The sequence below is a fragment of the Diabrotica undecimpunctata genome, chromosome 1 (genome assembly GCF_040954645.1).
Source record: "Diabrotica undecimpunctata isolate CICGRU chromosome 1, icDiaUnde3, whole genome shotgun sequence".
Classification (NCBI taxonomy): domain Eukaryota; kingdom Metazoa; phylum Arthropoda; class Insecta; order Coleoptera; family Chrysomelidae; genus Diabrotica; species Diabrotica undecimpunctata.
This window is the reverse complement of record NC_092803.1, coordinates 89,635,053-89,655,578: the sequence shown is the minus strand read 5'-3', so window position 1 is coordinate 89,655,578 and position 20,526 is coordinate 89,635,053. Positions and strand designations below refer to the sequence as shown.

The following is a 20,526-nucleotide window of genomic DNA, read 5'->3' as shown; positions in this document are numbered from 1 at the left end:
CTAAACGTCATGGTACGATTTTTTTTTTTGAAGAACAAGCACCTCATTAATTGGCTAGCAATTTCCCCAACAAACTAAGCAATATTGCAAAATTGACTGTACATGAGCAAAATAGTAAAGTTTTAAGACATCTAGGGAGACAAAATTCCTAAGTTGCCATAGAACATAATAGTGCACAGACAATCTTCCCACTACATAATCAACGTGAGAGCTCCAAGACAAATTTGAATCCAGGTAAACACCTAACAACTTAGTAAAGTGGCTATTTACCAGTGACCCATTGTCAAGTTTTACTAATGGACTTATCTGCATAGTAGAAGGTGAAAAGGTTACCATATTGGTCTTTGATCCATTTAAGATTGGGGCATTATTTAAACAGTAATGAGTCATAATTTTTAAAAGACAGTTTGCTTTTTGTACTTCATGAAAAAAATTATTGGAATTTAGTGCAACTGTGGTATCGTCAGCAAATTGAGTGACATAACAGCCTGATTGCTGTTCCACGTTTTCTACTCGAACACTTGCATCAGAAAAATTATCTAATGAAGGAAGGAAATAGTATATTCCCATTTACATTGACCTTTATTTTTTGAAACCTTTTCGATAAAAAGGCGTGGATCCACTTTAACGCAGTTCCTCTAACACCACTATGATAAACTTTTTCCATCAGTATTGGATGATTTACAGTTTCAAAAGCTCGCGCTAAGTCAAAAAACAAACAGATAACTTTATTACCCTTATCAAAGTTCGATGATTGCACAGCGCTAGTAGTGCATCTTGCACACTTATACATTCACGGAAACCAAATTGAGACTTTTCTATAATGTTGTTCTTGTTAATATACGACAGGAGACGTGTATGAAATGCCTTCTCATATATTTTTGAAATCACAGATAAAAGTGATAGGCCTCGATAGTTATCAAATTTTGATTTGTCGCCTTTTTTATGTATTGGCACAACTAAAGCAGTATTTAGAATTTGAGGAAAAATTACTTCCTGAAATGAAAGGCTTACTAGAAATGTTAATTGTTTATATATGTTATGAGATACATGTGTTAACATAGAATACGGGATCTCATCCAGTCCAGCCGAGGATTTTTTTGAGATATCTTTAATTATACTTTTTATTTCTTCATCACTAACAGGATAAAGGAAAAGGGGGTGTATAGGCGAAGAAAGATTCTTAGAATTATAGTCAGGTGAAGTTTGACTAATTAGATTTTTTACGGAATTCGAAAAATGTTGACTGAAGGATTTCTGCTACGTCATGAGGGTCATCCACAGAAATAAACATATTGTTTTTAAATTTACTTGGGTATTTAGAAGAGTTTCGATTTTTACCTCCGACAGTGTTTCGATTTATGATGCGCCAAGCCTCAGCCGTACTATTCTGCGCATTTATCATTTTATTATTAAAATAAGTTTGCTTGGCTAACTTAACTTTGTATTCATGTTTTTTTTTTAGAATGTTATACCGTATTCTAAGCTCATGACTTTCTGAATATTTTATAGATCTGAAAATGTCTGTAATAAAATCTCCCTCATTTATTAAATTAGAAGTCAACCAGCCCTTATTTTTAGACTATTTAGAAAATCGTCTAGTATCCACCGTTTGCAAAGGAAATGCTTTATCGAATAGTTCTATAATCTTTTCATAAAATATGCAAAACTTGTTATCCGAAGATAGATGTAAGTCTAGAAAGCACCAAGATTCCCTAGAGAGCAATTGATTAAAATAATTAATATTAAGAGTGCTATTAAAATCACGTTTATAAACAATATTATCTCCCGACGAAGAAGCATTCAACTTTCTGTAAAAAATGATCACTCACATCGGTATATACAACAGAACAAGATAAAAACTTAATATTTACATTGCAGAAAATATTATCAATCACAGTTTTAGAGTGATTATGTATTCTAGTATATTCAAAAATACATTGATTTAAACCATAAGAGGTAAAAACATTTTTTAATCTTAATGCATCTATATTGTGCACCTTTGGATCAAAATTTATATTGAAGTCACCACAGATGAAAATAATATTATTTTTGTTCAATATTTCTGATAACATTTCGTCCATTTTATTTATGAAAGTTTGTATATCTTTTGATGATCTGTAAAAACAGCCAACAGTTATAATGTTATTTTGATATTCCAAATCAATCAAGGCATACTCAAATATTTTATCAATCTTAGCAAGCGAACAGTTTTTAATAGTAAAAGCACAACTTACATTTACAAATATTGCGACCCCTCCCCCACCTGAGTCTGATCGATGGAAGAAATCGCTTAATACATAAGAGTCCAAGAACAAATTTAAAATTTCATGTTTATCACACCACACTTCACTAACAAAAAATACTTCTGGGTAATTTAGAGACACCGTCAATTCCTCCAAATATTGAATTTTGTACCTAAAACTTCTAAAATTTAAGTGAAAAACCGTCAACTTTTGAGATTGATTTATACTATTTGAAGTAAAGGCATCTTCTTCACTAAAAAACGCCGCACATATGCACCTTAGGGCCATATGCTAGAGTCCATAGCTTTATCAAAATGTTGGTTATAAATACTCACTTAAAAGGATCAATACTGGTCTGGAAACTTTGACTTCAGAGGGCTACTCATAGCCTCGGGAAAATGGTTATGTATTAGTTTCAATAAATTTTCATTAGGCATTGATGGGTCTAGCCTATAAACATGCAAGTCCGTATATTTAGGATTGTTGTACACCATTTATTTTTATATCTTCATTATTTCCAATCGTGACTTTTCTTCTGGACTTTTTCCGAGAAACAGTTTGCCAATGACTTTCTTCCGACTCAGGTATGATATCTTGGTTTAAACTAATATACACTCGCGATCATAAAATCCGGGTCATCTTGAAAATTTCAAGTTTCTTAAATATTTTTGCCTCTGGTGCAGTAATAACCTTTTTTTTGGCTAAAGTATTTTTTATTTGTCATCAATGTTTGTTTTGAAAGAAAAAAAAATGGTTTTTTATTGCTTTTATTGAAAAAAACAGAAAACAAATCAAATTGTTGATAAAACAGACATACGAAAAAAAATGGAAAATACAGAACGTGGTAAAAAATCAGTGAAATTTCAATGACCAGTATCGAGTATTGCCTCCCCTTGCTCTAATAACCTCTTGCAGACGACGGGGCATACTCTCAATTTTTCTCCGGATTACATGTTGTGGTATGTTATTCCACTCTCTCACTAACAGATCCTTAAGCTCCTGTCCGTTGTTAGGAGGAGGTGTATGGGTTTGAATACGTTTTTTCAAATCGTCCCAGAGATGTTCGATGGGATTCAGGTCCGGAGACCTAGCTAGCTGGTAATTCCAACTTCGTCCAAGTATTACATACTGATCCTGGCAACGTGCCGTCACACGTTTTCCTGCATAAAAACGGCGTTTTCTCCAAGCCCTGCCATTTTGGGCATAACATGTTCTTCCGGAATCTCCGTAATGTACCTTCGTGCAGTTAGGGACCCATTTTCGATGAAAGGTAACTCTGTGTGGAAGTCGGAAGATATACCTCCCCAAGCCATGACCGGGCCTCCACCAAATGGCATTCTTGGAGCAATGCAAGCTTGTGAAAATCGGTTACCGGTTCTCCTCCAAACTCTTACACGTCCATCAGATCCAGTTAGGCATAAACGGGATTCATCTGAGAATAACACTTTGCTACAATCGTTAATTCCCCAATGCGCGTATTGTCGAGGAAAAGCTACTCGTGCAACTCGAGGCACCCGGCGAAGTGGCGGTCCTCTAGCCATTACCCGAGAAGATAGTCAAGAAGAACGAAGTCTTCTTCTGACTGTTGCAACACTAAAATTGCGATTTCGTACTTCCTCTAGACGATTTTGATGCATAACCGCAGTTGAGGTCCGGTTTCGTAAAGCCTGAAACACAAGGAAACGGTCATCTAGTGCCTTGGGCGTTCTTCTTCGTTCAGAGCCAGGTCGCCTGGTTAGCAAACTTGCCTTCTGAAAGCGTTGAAGCACTCGTTGAACCGTAGAAAGGCTTACGCCAACAGTTCTTGCGACTTGCCGTTGAGTGTGACCGTCTTCCACAAGTGCAACAATTTGTGCCGTTTCAACAACAGTCAAAGGCATTTTTGTCAAAAAATAAACACTAATAATGGCACTAATAAACACTAATGGTGGCAATAATAAACGTTTGTCCGTTGCATTTGAACAAAAAGTCGAAGTACAAACGAGACATTTAAAACAAGCGGAGTTACAGGTAGCGTTCATTTTGGGAAGTGTGCACTTTACCGCGAAATCGGCACTATTGGAATTCTTTGTTACAAAGGAAACCGCAACAATTCTCAGAAACATGCATTAGTTTGTATTTGTGTTATTATTATTTACAATAAAGCTCGTTAAAAATGAAATATCGGTGATTTTCAAGGTGACCCGGATTTTATGATCGCGAGTGTACTTGTTACATTTTGCAGCAGTTTCAGCTTCTAAAATAGCATTGGAAGTTTGTTTTATAGTAATTTGAGATTTTTTAGAACCTTTGGCAACGCTGTTATGATTTTCTGTATGAATATTTTGTAATTTGTTGCTTTGGGCAAATACTTGTTTGTCATCAGGTTTTTTATCTTCATTGATAAACATGGGATTTCCTGTTTTATTGGGATATAAAAAGTTGATTTTGTCTGTTAATACCTTTATTTGTTGATGCAGATCATTAATAATAAGGTCTTTTTGATTAATAATATAATTAAATATTTTTATAAATACCTTATTCTCAATCGAAACCTGCTGAATAGCATTTAGGAAATCATCGTCCAATTTAAGGTTAGACAGACATGTCCTCTAGTTCACAACAAACAATGTCACTTTTATTTATGTATTTCACATGATTTATTGCATTTTATACAAGTTAAAGCACTTACAACTTTTTTTGAACACTTTAGACACATCTTATTTAATGCAGCATTTTCAACGTATTCGTGCTGTATTCCGCCATGTTGCCAGTTCAATCAGTTTGTTGTCCCAGTATCGATGGTAAAATTGAGAGTCCATCGGCAACTAAACTGTTACTACCTTGTCTTATTGTAAATGTTAAGAATCTGGGGGCTTGGGGCAGAGCAGCCAACGTGCGTCCCTTGATGTTGTGATGCGTAGCTACACACATCACTTGCACGTCAGACTCAGTAAACCAGAAATTTAATCTAAATAAAAATATATTGAAAATAAAAAAAATTAACTTCCATATAATATGTACAATGAAATAAAAATACAAATATTAGAGAATAAATCTTCGGCACTGCGGTCCGCTGTTGATACCTGCGAAAAATAAATATTGACGATGCTAGGAAGGTTGAAATAAAAGGACGATATATTGGTCAGTACCCAAGTATTGGGGAAGACTAATCAATACCTAGTCTAGGTTAGAGGTGGCCGAATGGATCACTAGTCGATACAGACAAGGAACGGAAAGCGATCAATAAATTCTTGTTCGCCGACGGGTAGACCAATCCACATTTGTAACGCTTTGGCCGCTCTTAAAATTTTTTTCAACTAATCAGCTATTGGACCAGCTTATTTAGATCGTCTTCTTCTACTTAATGCATTTTGGTAACACCTTTTACTTGATGGATTTGGCGTTGATGACGGGATACATTCTTTACGGCTTCATACATCATCGCTACGGCAATGGCGTCCTTCGATATCTGGTAGGTCCTGTACCTAGTCCTAATGTCTGCTGGAGGTCTTCATACATCATCGCTACGACAATGGCGTCCTTCGATATCTGGTAGCGTCCTGTACCTAGTCCTTATGTCTGCTGGAGGTCTACATCGCGCAGTTCATCGTAGTGTTGCCCAAAATCGGTCTTGGTCTTGCAGTCTTGGTCTTGTTCTTGCGTTTTTGCAAGACCAAGACCAAGACCGCCTAATTTTAGCAAGACCAAGACCAAGACTGACCGTGCAAGATTTAAGCAAGAACAAGACTAAGCCTGCGAGACTCTTGCGTCTTGCAGTTAGGACTGAATGTGGTTTTAGCAAGTATAGTAGTTCGGGTATAGGCTTAAAGACTCAATGAGACGCAAAAAAATGTAATAAAAATTTAAAAAACTGAACTAATGCTTATTACAAACAATACCATAAACATAGATACCGAATCAAAATATTCATTAAAAAAACACATTTGACACGTGCTCAGAGGTCGAGATTACAAAATTAAATATTTTACATTCTTATGCACACGACTTCTTCGCTCTGAAATTAATTGTCCATATTTTGAGTATAGCCGCCCTCTAATCATAAAAATAATCTTGCGATGCGACGCCGACAGTAATATCGTATTCCCATTATAATTTAGTCAGAAGGAATCTAAATAAACAAATCTTATCGGCCTAAGACTATAAATTGTTTCTGCTGAGTGTGCGATGAAATCATTCGGTTAAACAAAATTTGCTGAAAGAGCGCGAAAGTAACGAGACAAATTAATAACATATAATGCCGCCTACCGTAACAAAATACCGAAGTATTTAGAATAACGAAGTAACGATATATAATTGTCGGTTTGTTATTATAATTGGATAGTAACGAACATAAAGTAACTAGTAGTATCGTAGTTACTTTTTCGTCATTACTTAACCCATTCGCTGCCAAACTTCGCTTTTTAAATTTTATAGCACCTGCAGGTCAAGTTTGTGTTCTGAACTTATAGAAAAATATTTAAAAAATTCTAAAACTTTTCACAATAGCCCCGTGTCTAAAAATTTTTTTGTTCCAATCTTGGAACATGGCCGTAAGTATATAAAAAACATCAACGTCAATTTAAACTTAAACATTTATTGATAAAAAAATGTTAACATTTTGAGAGGGTCTATATATCTTTTTCATCAAAAGATTTGAAACGATTAATAGGATATACATTAATTTTACAAATAACGCATCCAAATGTACAATCCACATCCAAACCGTATTTGATACATTCTCAGACAAAAATTTAAACCCATATCTAATAGGTTTTCCTTGAATACGCTGTTTACAGCTATACTGGCTGTAGTAAGGTACCACGAATTCATCAACAGATAGTGATATGGTTTCACCAACCGGCACATATTTTTTAAATAAATTATTTAAAGGTTCCATGAGTGGTCTTATTTTAGCAAATTTATCATTTTTTTGTAGCTGAGTGTTATCTGAAAAATGTAAATTTTGCAAAATTTCTTAAAACCTATTTCTCGACATTGCGCTGGCGATTGCTTCGTTTCTGAGATCCAAATCCAAACTCCAGTACATATCTTTTCTGGTCCTTTGAGAATAACCGTAAATCAGTAGAACTACAAAGAATAATTTGAGTTCTTCAATCGTAACCTAAAATGATGTGTTTTGTGTCGGGCATACTTTATAGTCTCGTCTTTTATGCATTCAAAGACATTCTCACATCAAAAAAGTGTAAAGAAATCGATTGCACTTTCACAGTGAGTAATATTTGGATTTGGAAGTGAGATATTTTCTCGATGTTTATCTTGGGACAAGTCACCTCTTTGTTACTCGTTTTGTCTATTTGATTGAGCCTTATTCATTGAAGTTCATCATTGCTCGTCGAGAACATATCTTCAGCCTCTTTTGTCTAACATTGTAAAATAAGAGTTGCTTTAGCTGGGTGTTCAGTATCTCTGATAAAAACTTATCAGAAAAATCATTGAAATTCACATCATCCGATGATTCAGAATCTCCATCAGAATCTTCCGCTGGAAGATAAATGTATATGTTTTCAGAATCAAACTGCTTCTCATGTAGGTCATCGATTAGATTGTTCAGAGTATCAGCTGAACAACTCGTGTTCTTTACATAAAATGTTTTCACATCCATAATTCCAAACTAAAAAGGAAAACCTCATTTAGCAACATGTACAGCCAAGTTCCATTTTTGGAACGTACAAAAACTAGAGGTTACTCGGTATATTCAATTTGAGGTTAAGCATTAAAACGACACAGATATATTGTATAAGCGTATATTATTACTAAAACTTACCCCGATCGCTATATTTCACAACAGAAGATAGCTATAATCAAGCTAGAGGATATACAATTGCACCTTCCTTGAAATTTTGATATGAATCACACAAAAAAAGCCACTTACACGAAACCAGTGGGTAAATTCAGTATGCACGTGTTCTTTTGACACTACCGAACACAAATAGTTTATCAGATTTAAGACCAACAGTTACATCTTGTAACCAGCAGCGAAACTAACAATTGTTCCAGATTTTGAACATGGCAGCGAATGGGTTAACTTCATTCCCAATTGAGCTTTCCTTTGAGTTTAATGTAATAATTGTTTTTCATCTAATCCTTTTTGTTCCCGGAGTGACAAATTTACAATTTGACATGAGGGACAAAAATTCAAATAATTCTAGTCGGAATAGTGAGCGTTGGAGTTATAGATCTAAAAGACCTAAAAGCAAATTTTATGAGTTTTTCGAAATAATTCATGCATCGCTAATTGGTTTGTGTAAATTGTGCCTACATAGAAAGGTTGAAATGAAAATGAACAACAGAAACACGTCAGGTTTAAGGAAGCATCTAATATCTTTTCACAAAAAGGAATTACAAATATTTCTTCCTGAAAAACCAAAATTCGGTAGAGATATCACAAGCTTTTTAATAACCGCTGGTAAAAGTGGACATGTAAAAAAATATACTTATTACCTTATTACCAACTACATAATATCATATACCTACTACTTTATTTTGGTAAATTAATGTATTTATTAAGTAGGTATCTCCTTAATTTAAAAGAACTTCTTTTGATTGTCATTGCTTTTTTACCTATTCTTTATTTTTTCAAGTTAGTTTTTTATATAAAAGTAGAGATGAGATTTCTAAAAACATTTATTTTGCTTTATTAAGTGGATTATAGTTTGTTATCTTATCACCTTTAAAATCTGTGCCCTTGATACATGTATGTGGATTTTTTCCCCATCATGTCCATCAATCTCTTTCTAGGCAGATAATGTTCTTTAAAATACAGGCATGCTTATGTCATTAATTTGTTTTTTTTTTGAATTTTAACCATGTTTTAGCACATTTAAGCTTACTAAATGCAAACGTTTATTAAGAAACAGATTGACATCTGTGGGGCATGGTAGATAGCTGAATTAGTTAGAGCATAGGCACGGTAAGCTTAGATCGTGGCTTCAAACCCCACCCGATGTCAGTTATTTAGACATTTATTAATTTGGTTGGTCTTTATTATGGCTATGTTAATTCAAGCTTAAAATGTACTTACTCCGTTACGTTGTTCTAAGATCTAAAGTAACGTTTAATAAATAGCAATAGGCTAATGGGTAACTGCAAGACTTGCAAGACTCTTGCTGCAAGACCAAGACCAAGACCTGGAGTGCAATACCAAGACCAAGACCAGGTGTATTGGCGCAAGACCAAGACTGCCTAAGTCTCGTCTTGTTCTTGCATTTGGGCAACATTAGTTCATCGAAGAAGCATTGGATAGTGAGTTGGTGTAGGAACTCCTTCGGGGCTTCGAGCCATGCGAATCGTGCCATATTTTCTACTTCCGCTCCGTATTCTTGCACAGATTTAATAAAACCTTGGATACATACTTTCAGTTGACTTTGGTAAAGTTGTTTCAAATATTGACTGCAGTATCTTAGTTCTAGAGCTGATACGATGGTCGCATAGCTCTTTTTGGCATCCTCTGGGATGTTTTGGGGGATTTCTACAGCTTTACCTTTATGTGCTAATATGAGAGCTGTTGTCTTCTATTCATTTACCCATCCATTAGTCTGTGCCTCCGCCTCGACTTACGTTCTGTACACTGGCCAGCGATTCTCACCATCAAATGTAGGAGGCTTAATTATTCTGTTGGCAGGGGAACAAATCACATCTGACTTAACTTCATCTCCTAAATGCTTGGTCTTTTTAATTTCTAATCGGATATTTTCTTATATAACCTCAACATTCGTGACTCTATCCACCCAACTTATTCTTAATATCCTTCTGTAGACCCATAACTCGAAAGCTTCTAATCTGTCCGAAACATCTTTCTTTAATGTCCAAGCCTCCAACCCATAAAATAATACGGAGAACACGTAGCATCTCAGAACGTCTTATCACGTCTTATCTTTAAAGAAATTGAAAAGTCCCTACTGCAGAGTACTTTTTTCAGTTTTTTGAAAGAATTTCTTTCCTGTCCTATTCTTGCCTTAATCTCTTCTGTGTACTCATTATTTTCGTTAATTATTGTATCCAGATATTTATATTTTTCAACTTTTTTAATTTGTTCTCCATGTATTGTTATGTTTTCTTGGCGCTGCTGGGCTTTTGTAATTACCATAAATTGTGCCTTTTTTGTGTTTAGGGACAGGACATTTTCTTCACTGACTTCTACCACTCTGTCAACCATTTGTTGTAAATCCTCAAGACATTCCGCTAATAAAATAGTGTCGTCGGCAAACCGTATATTATTGATTGGTCGGCCATTTACTTTTATTCCCATAGTTCTTCTAGTGCTTTCTGGATTATGTCCTCTGAATACAAATTGAACAAAGTAGGAGACAGGACACAACCCTGTCTGACGCTCCTCTCAATCTGTATTTCATTTGAAAAGACGTTGTTCTCTTTTACCACAGCGATCTGATTTTAATAGATAGCCCTAATGATCCTGATGTCTCTCATATCTAAGTTTTTCTTTTCAAGTAATTCGATAAGACGGTTATGACTGACCTTATCGAAGGCTTTGTTGTAATCCAAGAAACGCATATATACTGGCTGATTAACATCCATGCACCTGTGCACAAGTACATTCACAGCGAACAAGGCTTCCCTCGTTCCCAGTGCATTTCTAAATCCAAATTGTGTGTCACTTATGTCCTGCTCAAGTTTGTTGTGTATTCTCCGGTGTATAATTTTTAAAAATATTTTGAGCGTATGACTCATTAAACTTATTATCCGGTGGTCTTGGCATTCTTTTGCATTTGGTGCTTTTGGTAGTGTTATGAATGTTGAGATCAGCCAATCTCTGGGAATGATTCCTGTACTGTATATTGTATTGAATAAGTCGACCAATATTCCAATTTGCTGTTCTTCTATTAACCGTATTATGTCTACAGGTATTTCGTCAGGACCTGTTGCCTTGTTGTTCTTTGTTCGCTTTATCGCCTCTAATACCTCATCGTCTGTTATGTCTGGGCCGTTCGTCTTTAAATAGCTCTTGAATATATTCCTGCCATCTTTTAAGCCTTTCACCGACGTCTATAATTATTTTGCCGTTTTTATCCAGCAGTTTGTTTGATTTTTTCTTAATATTAGTGCCCGTCATTTCCCTAATTTTTTTATGAAGGTTTAAGTTATCATGTTTCTCTACCAACTGTTCAATCTCTTCGCATCTGTCACTATACCATCTTTCCTTTGCATCTCTGATCTTTCTCCTTATTTCTGTGTGTATAATATTCATGTTTTTTTTGGTTTTATAGGATCTCCTTGCTTCCATGAGATCCAGAATTTCATCGGTCATCCATTCATTTTGTTCTTGATCAGCTTAGGTGTTAGTGTTGTCTCACGTGTTCGTATAAGAGCATATTTTAACATATGCCATTTCCTGTTCGCATCTTCAGTAGGAATAATTTCAATTTTGGGGAGCTCTTCCTTAATTTTTAGTGTGACTTACTCTTTTGTTGATGGATCTCTCAAACGGGATACTTGTATCCTCTCTACTTTAGTTTTAGCCACAAGCTTTTTTAGATTAATTCTAAACCTTCCTACAACTGGGTTGTGATCTGATCTCACATCAGTTCCGGGGTATGGTTTTACTGATTTTATGGAATTTCCGTATCGTTTGTAGATGAGAAGGTAGTCAATTTTCTTTCTGATGACGTTATGTTGGTGGTCTGCTGGAGATTTCCATGTATAGAGTCTCCTGGGCGGTAGATCATAATAAGTATTCGCGAAAATAAAATTGGTGTCTGCAGAAAAGAGCCAATCTGTCTCCTCTCTCGTTACGGGTGCCCAGTCCAAAGTTTCCAATAAAATCACCTTGACTTCCTCTACTGATTTTTGCATTTAGATCTCCCATGACTATTCTAACGTCTCTAGACTTGTTTACTTCTAAAGCTTGTTTGACTCTAGATTGAGCTGTTTTTAGTGTTACCATCATAATTCTATCCGAGATGGGTAAGAAGCCAGTTACAAATTTCTGGGTAGTTTTGTCAACTAATATCGCTACTCCGTTCCAGTGATTTGCGTCATTGTTATTCAGAGTAGTATATTTTTGTTTGGCCTACTAATATGTCACCTGAATTGGGCCATCTGGTCTAAATGCTCACTTAATTACAAATATCACAAATTCTAATTACCTTAATAATTATCGCTTACAATTCACACTGATATCGGTTACAAAAAAATTCGCCAATAGAAAGCTTCAAAGGCGAGTATGAGAACAAATAATGCTCTCGAAGTAGGTAGGACAGGGACGGCTGCCGAATCGACGCGATAGTACGAAATACCAGAACGTTCCCAATAAAGAAGTGAATTCGTCTTGACACAGTACGTTTAAAGAATTTACTCAAATTTTCTGCAAAAGTTTCGTATTGATTTGCAAGATCAGGGTTTGAGTTTGCTAATTTAAAAAATATATTATTAATTACGACATATCCCTTGATTTTACACAAATCAACTCAATTCAGCTCACATTGATAGCATGCAGTCTAAACTGTAACTTCTTAGCTAATGCGTAACTTTTCGACAACGGTAATTTAGTATACTTCTTTGCTAATTCAGTCTTTACTAATTAACGTTTCTTCTTCCAAATTAGTTGTTTAAGTAAACAGTAAGTAAATTTGTTATTTTTTCTATGACTATATTGGAACATCTTTATTTTTTCTGCTATTGTCTGTATGGAGAATTTTCTGCTATTGCATGGATTTTTTTTTGGAAAATATCCCTAAAATGTTTTGAAAATTTTCAGCATTCATTTCCTTGTGATTACCTTATGACAAGACTTTTTTTGTTCAAACATCAAAATGATCATCATTCAAATGCTTCCTATACCTATACGATATTATTAATGAACGTTGCTAATAAAACTGCAACACCTGTGGAAAATAAAATATAACGACTGGCTATCTAATTTAAATTATAAATTTTGTATGGTATACAATTGTAGATATTTAAGTAAATAAGGAAAAATATAGTTAATCTTGTGGACATATCAGTTAAATATAGATTTTCGTGAAGGTCATACATAAAATATTTATCTATCTACAAATATTAACAATATATTAATTTTGTATCAATTCATTTTCAGGTCTGCTTAGCAGGCACAGTATGTATACCATTAACGAATAATAGTATTATTTTAAACTCATAAATTTTAATTTGCAGGCATGTTTGGTCCATCAACGACATTTTCGACTCCTACGGCATTCGCCGGTCAACCGTCGTCCTTCAACTATTTTCACAGCAACGGGGACTTCAACACTTGGGGGAGTCAGTTAGGGGGACAACGGAAGTACGATGATTATTATAGGGATCACCCAAATATGTATACACAGGCTATGCCTGATTCCAGTCTGAAAAGTGTAGAACAGGCCATGCAGAATTTGGGTTAGTATATTTTTTTGTACAAAAAAGATCATCAGCATCATTTCGGCTGTATAAGAATATATACTTCGTCCAGTTTACTGTAATAACTTCTATCTTAAACAGTTTCTATCAGATTCTCTTAACACATGCTACATCATCACTCAAGAAAATGACGATCGGATAATTTAGAATATACAGAGATATAGAATATTTCTTTGAGATATAAATGTCAATTTAACTGTTGATTACTACTATTTATTAGTAAACTTTCCTAAACCCATGTTTTTTTACTTTAATAATTTTTTTGTTGCATCGTATAGATCTAAAAGCATCTATAGACTCAAAAGAATCCCTTGGTCAGCCAAAGAAGACGACATGGGCAAGCATAGCCAGTCAACCTGCTAAACCTCAGTTGCCTATTCAAAACCAAGGTTTAAAAAAGAAAGGACCAGGTATGCCCCCAGGTCCGATAGTTCCTGGTAAGCACAATATGGATATCGGCACCTGGGACACAAGCAAGACTCCACCTCAGTTGCCACCTGTGGTGACAAATCCCCCTAAAAGCATAGTTGCATCAGCTGTTGCAGTTAGGCCTGGTTGGACAGGTCCTCCGAACAGTAGGCAAGCTCCACCGGTTCCAAATCGCCCCCAACACCCAATGCCTACCTATCAGCCACAAGGTATGATGCCCCCCCACTTGCCACCACAAGTCAGTATAACGCCTGGGCACATACAGGTACGGAAAGTTTAAAGACATTGATTATATATATATATATATATATATATATATATATATATATATATATATATATATATATATATATATATATATATATATATATATATATATATACTGGGGTGCAAAATTAACCGGACACTCAATTTTTTTTGTTTTTTGTTGGTGTTTCAATCGAAACTTGTTTAATTTCTTTGAAATTGTATTTTATGCCTTATTAGCGACAAGTTTTTTTCTTGTTTGAACCTGTTTAGATGTTTTTTGCGAACAAAACCACATTTACACATACGTTTTGTTATTAATGTGAAATATTGGCTTAGTATTAATTTGAGTTTATTATGGTACTGTACGTGATTATAAGTTCGGCTGTAGGTTTTTGATTGTCTCCTGTTTAAAACTTGCATTAAAAAAATTATGACACCAGAAGTAGCACAAGCTATTGCTTTACAGGATGATGGGCGGAACATTCGTTACATCGCAAATGCTTTAGGAATTTCTTGAAGTACAGTGTTTGATGCAATACAAAGATTTCGGGAAACAGGACAATACACTAGGAGACCAGGTCAAGGTAGACAAAGAACCACAAGTCAAGTTGAAGATCGCTTTCTTAGGTTACAAGCATTACGCGATCGTACATTATCAGCACCAGTACTTGTTCAACGATTAAATGATGTCTATAGAAACAGTTTCCGTTTATACCGTTCGAAGACGCTTAAATGAATATGGATTAAGGTCCAGAATACCTGTCACGGGACCTCTTTTAACAGCAGATCATCGGAGGCAACGTTTACACTTCGCTCACGAACATCTTAATTGGAGTGTTGACGATTGGAGTGCTGTGGTTTTCATGGATGAATCAAGATTTAACAGATACTCATCGGATGGACGGCATAGGATATGGAGAAGAACTGGTGAACGTTATCAGCAATGTTATTTTGCTCCGAGAGTTCAATTTGGTGGAGGTGGTATAATGGTATGGGCAGGCATTTCCCTAGAGGCTCATACAGAACTTGTTACAATTCAAGGGGGCAGTTTGAACGCTCAACGGTATATTCAGAAATGTTTGGAAGATCATGTAGTGCCATTTGCTCCATTTATTGGAGAAAACTTTCGTCCAATGCAAGATAATGCTCGTCCGCACATCGCAAGAATAACACGGGATTACTTGGATGAAGTTGGAATTCGTTTATTACCATGGCCACCAAGAAGTGCAGACTTAAATCCAATAGAGCATGCATGGGATATTCTGGGACGACGTAACCATGGTGAGTTTGAAACCATGAATGATTTGGAGCAAGCAGTTCGTGACGAATGGGAGCAAATCCCCAAAGCAGACTTTGCTACCTTAATCCGAAGTATGCCTGATCGAATAAGGGCCGTAATTAGGGCTCGTGGAGGTAATACACTCTACTAAACATTGTTTTCCATAAAAATTGTTTATATTAAAATAAATAATTTATGTAAATAATTTTGTCTATTATTAAATACTTAATTATGAACATCTTAAACTCTTTTAAACGCCAGTTTTTAGGAAAAATCATAAGTGTCCGGTTAATTTTGCACCCCAGTGTATATATATATATATATATATATATATATATATATATATATATATATATATATATATATATTATCGTGTGGCATTATTGCGAGGAACAAAATTGGAGCATAGAATAGATAGAACCATACGCTAAAATTATTTTTTAATTATACAGCGCCACCCATATTGACGGGGTGGAACAAACTTATCTTTTTTTTAATGGATTAATCTGTATATTTTTACATTTTTGGACTCTACTCGATGTTCTCATTTGTTCAATATCAGGTTTGGCAGTGTTATACGAGGTAGTTTAAAACAAAATTACGTATTTTTTTGTTAATTTCCTAACAAATTTAACACCCTGTAGAATTTTAAAGATTTGACATCAAAAAGTATATTTATGTTCAAAAAAATTTTAATACAGTCTACTACTGTCTAAAATTATTAACATAGCTAAATATTTAATTTTTGTATACATGGTTGGTCGAAACTTGGAATGAGCATGTTCTGAGTTTTCTTAAATGGAACACTCTATATTTTAGTACTGTAATGATACTTCATTCTAGCGTATGATACTTTATTATTTATTGAGCATTCCCTGTACCTATCTTCTTGAATTTCTGAGATATTCGTAATCTTTTGAGCCAAACATTAATTGTGTAACAAAAATTAGGTAAATCAGCCTTAACCCATTAGCGCCTAACGGTACCATATGGGCTCGTTAGAAGGAGGTTTCTAAAACGTGAAGAATTTTTTGTAGTGGGGATTCCGAAGCGGTTTGAGTGGTCAGACAAGTTTAGTACATGTCGATACATACCTAGGAGAGTTTGTGCGAACCAGTGGTAAAAGGTTTCGTTTGTTTTGGATATTTGAATACATGTGATAGTAATATTCGTGAAAAATATGGACATCAAATTTGTGTAAGTATTATTTAACTCTGAAAATATTATCTAGCTAATTGCATTTATACGTATATTATCAATAACATGTGAAGGAATGTTAGTATGTAAAAACTGTTTTTGTCTAAATTATTATGGCTATAAAATTTGCCTCTAAACATAGGTGTGCCCATATGGGCTCGTTAGGCGTTAATGCCATTTAAGAATAATGTGTTTTATTTTAGGGGAATTACGCTTCAAGAAGCTCTAGATATAGCTTATGATGAAGGAAATGCCGTAAATATATATATATATATATATATATATATATATATATATATATATATATATATATATATATATTGAGCCTCCTGATAGTAACATCTTAACTGATGAAGACTCTGCAGATGAAGATGAGAGTGGTTTAGCAGACAATTTGTCGGCAGGACAACTGAGTGCTCCAGCTGAGATTGTATTTGCGAACAAAGACAGACTGGGACTCAACCTTGATAATATTGATATTTTATCTGCATCAACTCATGTACATGTTCCAAATAAGGACAGTTATTCACTGAATATAGCCATCAAACCAGCAGTCACCAATTTTGTTGAAGGAGATTTGCAAACCGGTAGTCGTACATTTCCACCAGGGGACTACTCTAAATACCAATCGTTGAGCTGTTCAGAGATATTTGAATGTTTTTTCTCCGACGATTTGCTTCAAATAATTTTACATGAAACGGTAAACTATGCTTTATTTCAAAATTGTCCTAATCCTAATCTGACCATAGAAGAATTAAAAGTTTTTATTGGTATTCTGATCCTCAGTGGAATTAATGTTTTGCCATCGAAAAGAAGTTATTGGGAAAACTCAGATGATATGAAAAATATTATGATATCAGAAGCCATGCGCCGTGATAGATTCTTGCAAATATGCAGATTTATTCATTTTGCTGATAATAACAATGTAAACACCTCTGATAAAATGTACAAGCTTCGGCTAATTACAGACCACTTAAAATCAAGTTTTCTTAAACACTTTATACCTGAACCAAATCTTTCCTACGATGAATCGATGATTCGGTATTTTGTACCAATGGTACCAATGGTACAAACCAGTAAGATTTGGATACAAAGTTTGGTCGTTAAATACTCCGAATGGTTACTTGGTGAATTTTGAAGTATACCAAGGAAAAAATCCCAGATCAAATTCTAATTATGAATCAATTTTTGGAAAACCAACGGCTCCTCTACTGCAAATGATTGAGGAACTAAAGGAAAAAGGAAACTTTCCGTACAATTTTTTTTTCGATAACTTGTTTACAAATCCAAATTTATTATGTACTCTAAAAGCTAATGGTTATACTGGAACCGGCACTATAAGGGAAAACCGCTTGCCAAAGGACTGCCCTCTTCCTTCAAAAAAGGAGGTTGAAAAACAAAGAAGAGGATACTTTTCATACATTTTAGACAGGGAAACGGGAATATTGTATGTTAGATGGATGGACAATAATGTTGTCACCCTTGCTAGTACGAGTTATGGTATTGAGCCAGTAAAGGCAGTAGACAGGTTTAACAGAAAAGAAAAGAAAATACTTCCCATACCAAGGCCTAATCTTATAGCGGAATACAATAAAAATATGGGTGGAACTGACCAAATGGACAACAACATATCTTGGTAAGTTTGTCTCTTTGTCTGCCTTTAGAATATAATTTTTTATCTGATTGTAGTTATCGCATTGGTATTAGATCAAAGAAATGGTACTGGCCCATATTTACTTATATAATTGATGCTGCATTACAGAATGCATGGATTTTGTACAGAAAAAGTGGCCGAAAAATTAGTCAACTAGATTTTAGACGAAGTATTTACCAGATAAATAAACAGGTAGAAGGAAGCTATTCAGTAGTACTCTTGTGTTTCTTTTCTTTATTTCAGACGTATTTAACAAGATACAGGGTACAACCGAAAGCTACTGGACGAGCACCGAAAGCAGCAGCGAGTGATTTTCGAGTTAGCAATGATATTAGATATGATGGAATGCATCATTACATTATTACAGTCCCCGAAGGTAAAAGGCGAAGATGTGGGGGTGACAATTGCAATAGTAGGGGACGAACAATGTGCTGCAAATGCAATATTGGACTTTGTATAGATTGTTTTAGAATGTTTCATAATCAATAGTTAATTTTTATAAAAATAATTTTTTTTTTGTGTATAATATAGGTTGCGCCTAACGAGCCCATATGGGAACAGCTATTTTAAAGCATCTTGTTGTTCCTAATAAAAAAATATGGTCAAAAGTATGTTGTAGGGTCTTATTTTAGTTATTATTATTGTAAATTTCTAAAATTTTAAGAAATTTTTTTTTCTCGGCGTTAATGGGTTAAGTACCCATAACCTCTTCGAACTAAACTAAGTACACTACTATTCTGGAAATTAAAAGAAGAACTACGATGGGAGATGAACTAGGTAATAACACGATTTTTTTTAAGGAGCAAAGTATTAATATGGCTTTTGTGCCAGGAGAGTATAACAAAAATATACTATTAGCAACAAGAGTTTATCCTCAGCAATTCCCAGATAGATGACAATCAAGAAGAGAAGTTTTCAATGTTTACTCGAATAGTGGCAACAAACTAACACTTAAATTTTTAAAAATCGAACAAAAGCTATTTTAAATGAAGAACATGAATTAAATGTAATCCTCAATAACTTGGGAGGGAAATTGGACAAGCTTTTGAAATTATTGGTCGTAGTGTAGGAAGAATTTAAAAAAAGAACAAGATGCGTCCATACCATGCACAGTTGCACCAAGAGCGTAATGAGGATAACTAGAAGAAAAGAGTAGAATTTTGTCAATGGGCGTAGGAACAAATTCAGAACGATGCATATTTCTTGGATTATCTTTTATTTGTAGGTATAGCTACTTTACACAAGAATTGTATTTCAAACAGATATCATTTTCACTATTACTTAACTTCTAAATTCCACCACATTTTCACCTACAGGACCTTCGGACTTTTTTTTCGAGTACCACGTAAAGAGAGAAATGAATTTACATTTTCTAGACAACGACTTGCCGGAATTATTTTAACTGGTACCATTGAAAATAGTGGGAGAATGTGGAAATCTAATGTAAGGAGCGAGAAAATAGCCTTTATGATTTTCTGAGTTAAACAAGCTAGATTTTATTTTCTGGGGCTAAATACAATATAAGGTGTATGAAACACAAGCTACACCTAAAGAAGATATAAATGAGATAGTTAGAAATGAATGTATGAGATTAAAACTACTGTAAGTCGGTCTTTTGAAAATCTCTTACAATTATGTATTGACGTCGATGGAGGACATTTTGAATATTTATTATAAATTCTACGATTTTTTTGGTATTTTTATCCAATAAATATTTTGTTTTACATTTAATTTTACTTGTATATTAAACGTCAGTTCACTTTCAACTATCCAGGTATTTTAATATCTTATTAAATATTAACAAATTAATATTGTTCTAAAGGTATTGTGACGTCTTAAAGTAATTATTATTTTAATGGGAATATGACATATTTGAAGTTTAAAATAATTTTTATTGACGTTTCAAATTCCACTTCGGAAATCGTTCTCAAAATACCAACATTAATAAATTAAACATTTTGACGTGACGACGTCTTAAATTAGGTTGTGGCTCGGAGTCACTCATGAAAAAGTGTAACGCCCGCTTGCAGTCACAAGTGGTTTATAATTCAACCTGTGCGCCTTTAGTGTACTAGCTGTGTTACAGGTGTTCTGTT

General features: G+C 34.5%; 1 protein-coding gene across 5 annotated transcripts in view; it reads left to right on the top strand.

Annotated features, from left to right (window-relative positions):
• Positions 1–20,526, top strand: part of Ythdf (YTH domain-containing family protein) — a 687,327-nt gene that overhangs the window by 248,947 nt on the left and 417,854 nt on the right. For all 5 annotated transcript variants that reach the window (XM_072545119.1, XM_072545102.1, XM_072545111.1 and 2 more), the window contains 2 exons: positions 13,380–13,601; positions 13,901–14,316. In XM_072545119.1, the coding sequence (XP_072401220.1) occupies positions 13,380–13,601; positions 13,901–14,316 (638 nt within the window). The remainder of the gene's footprint in view (positions 1–13,379; positions 13,602–13,900; positions 14,317–20,526) is intronic.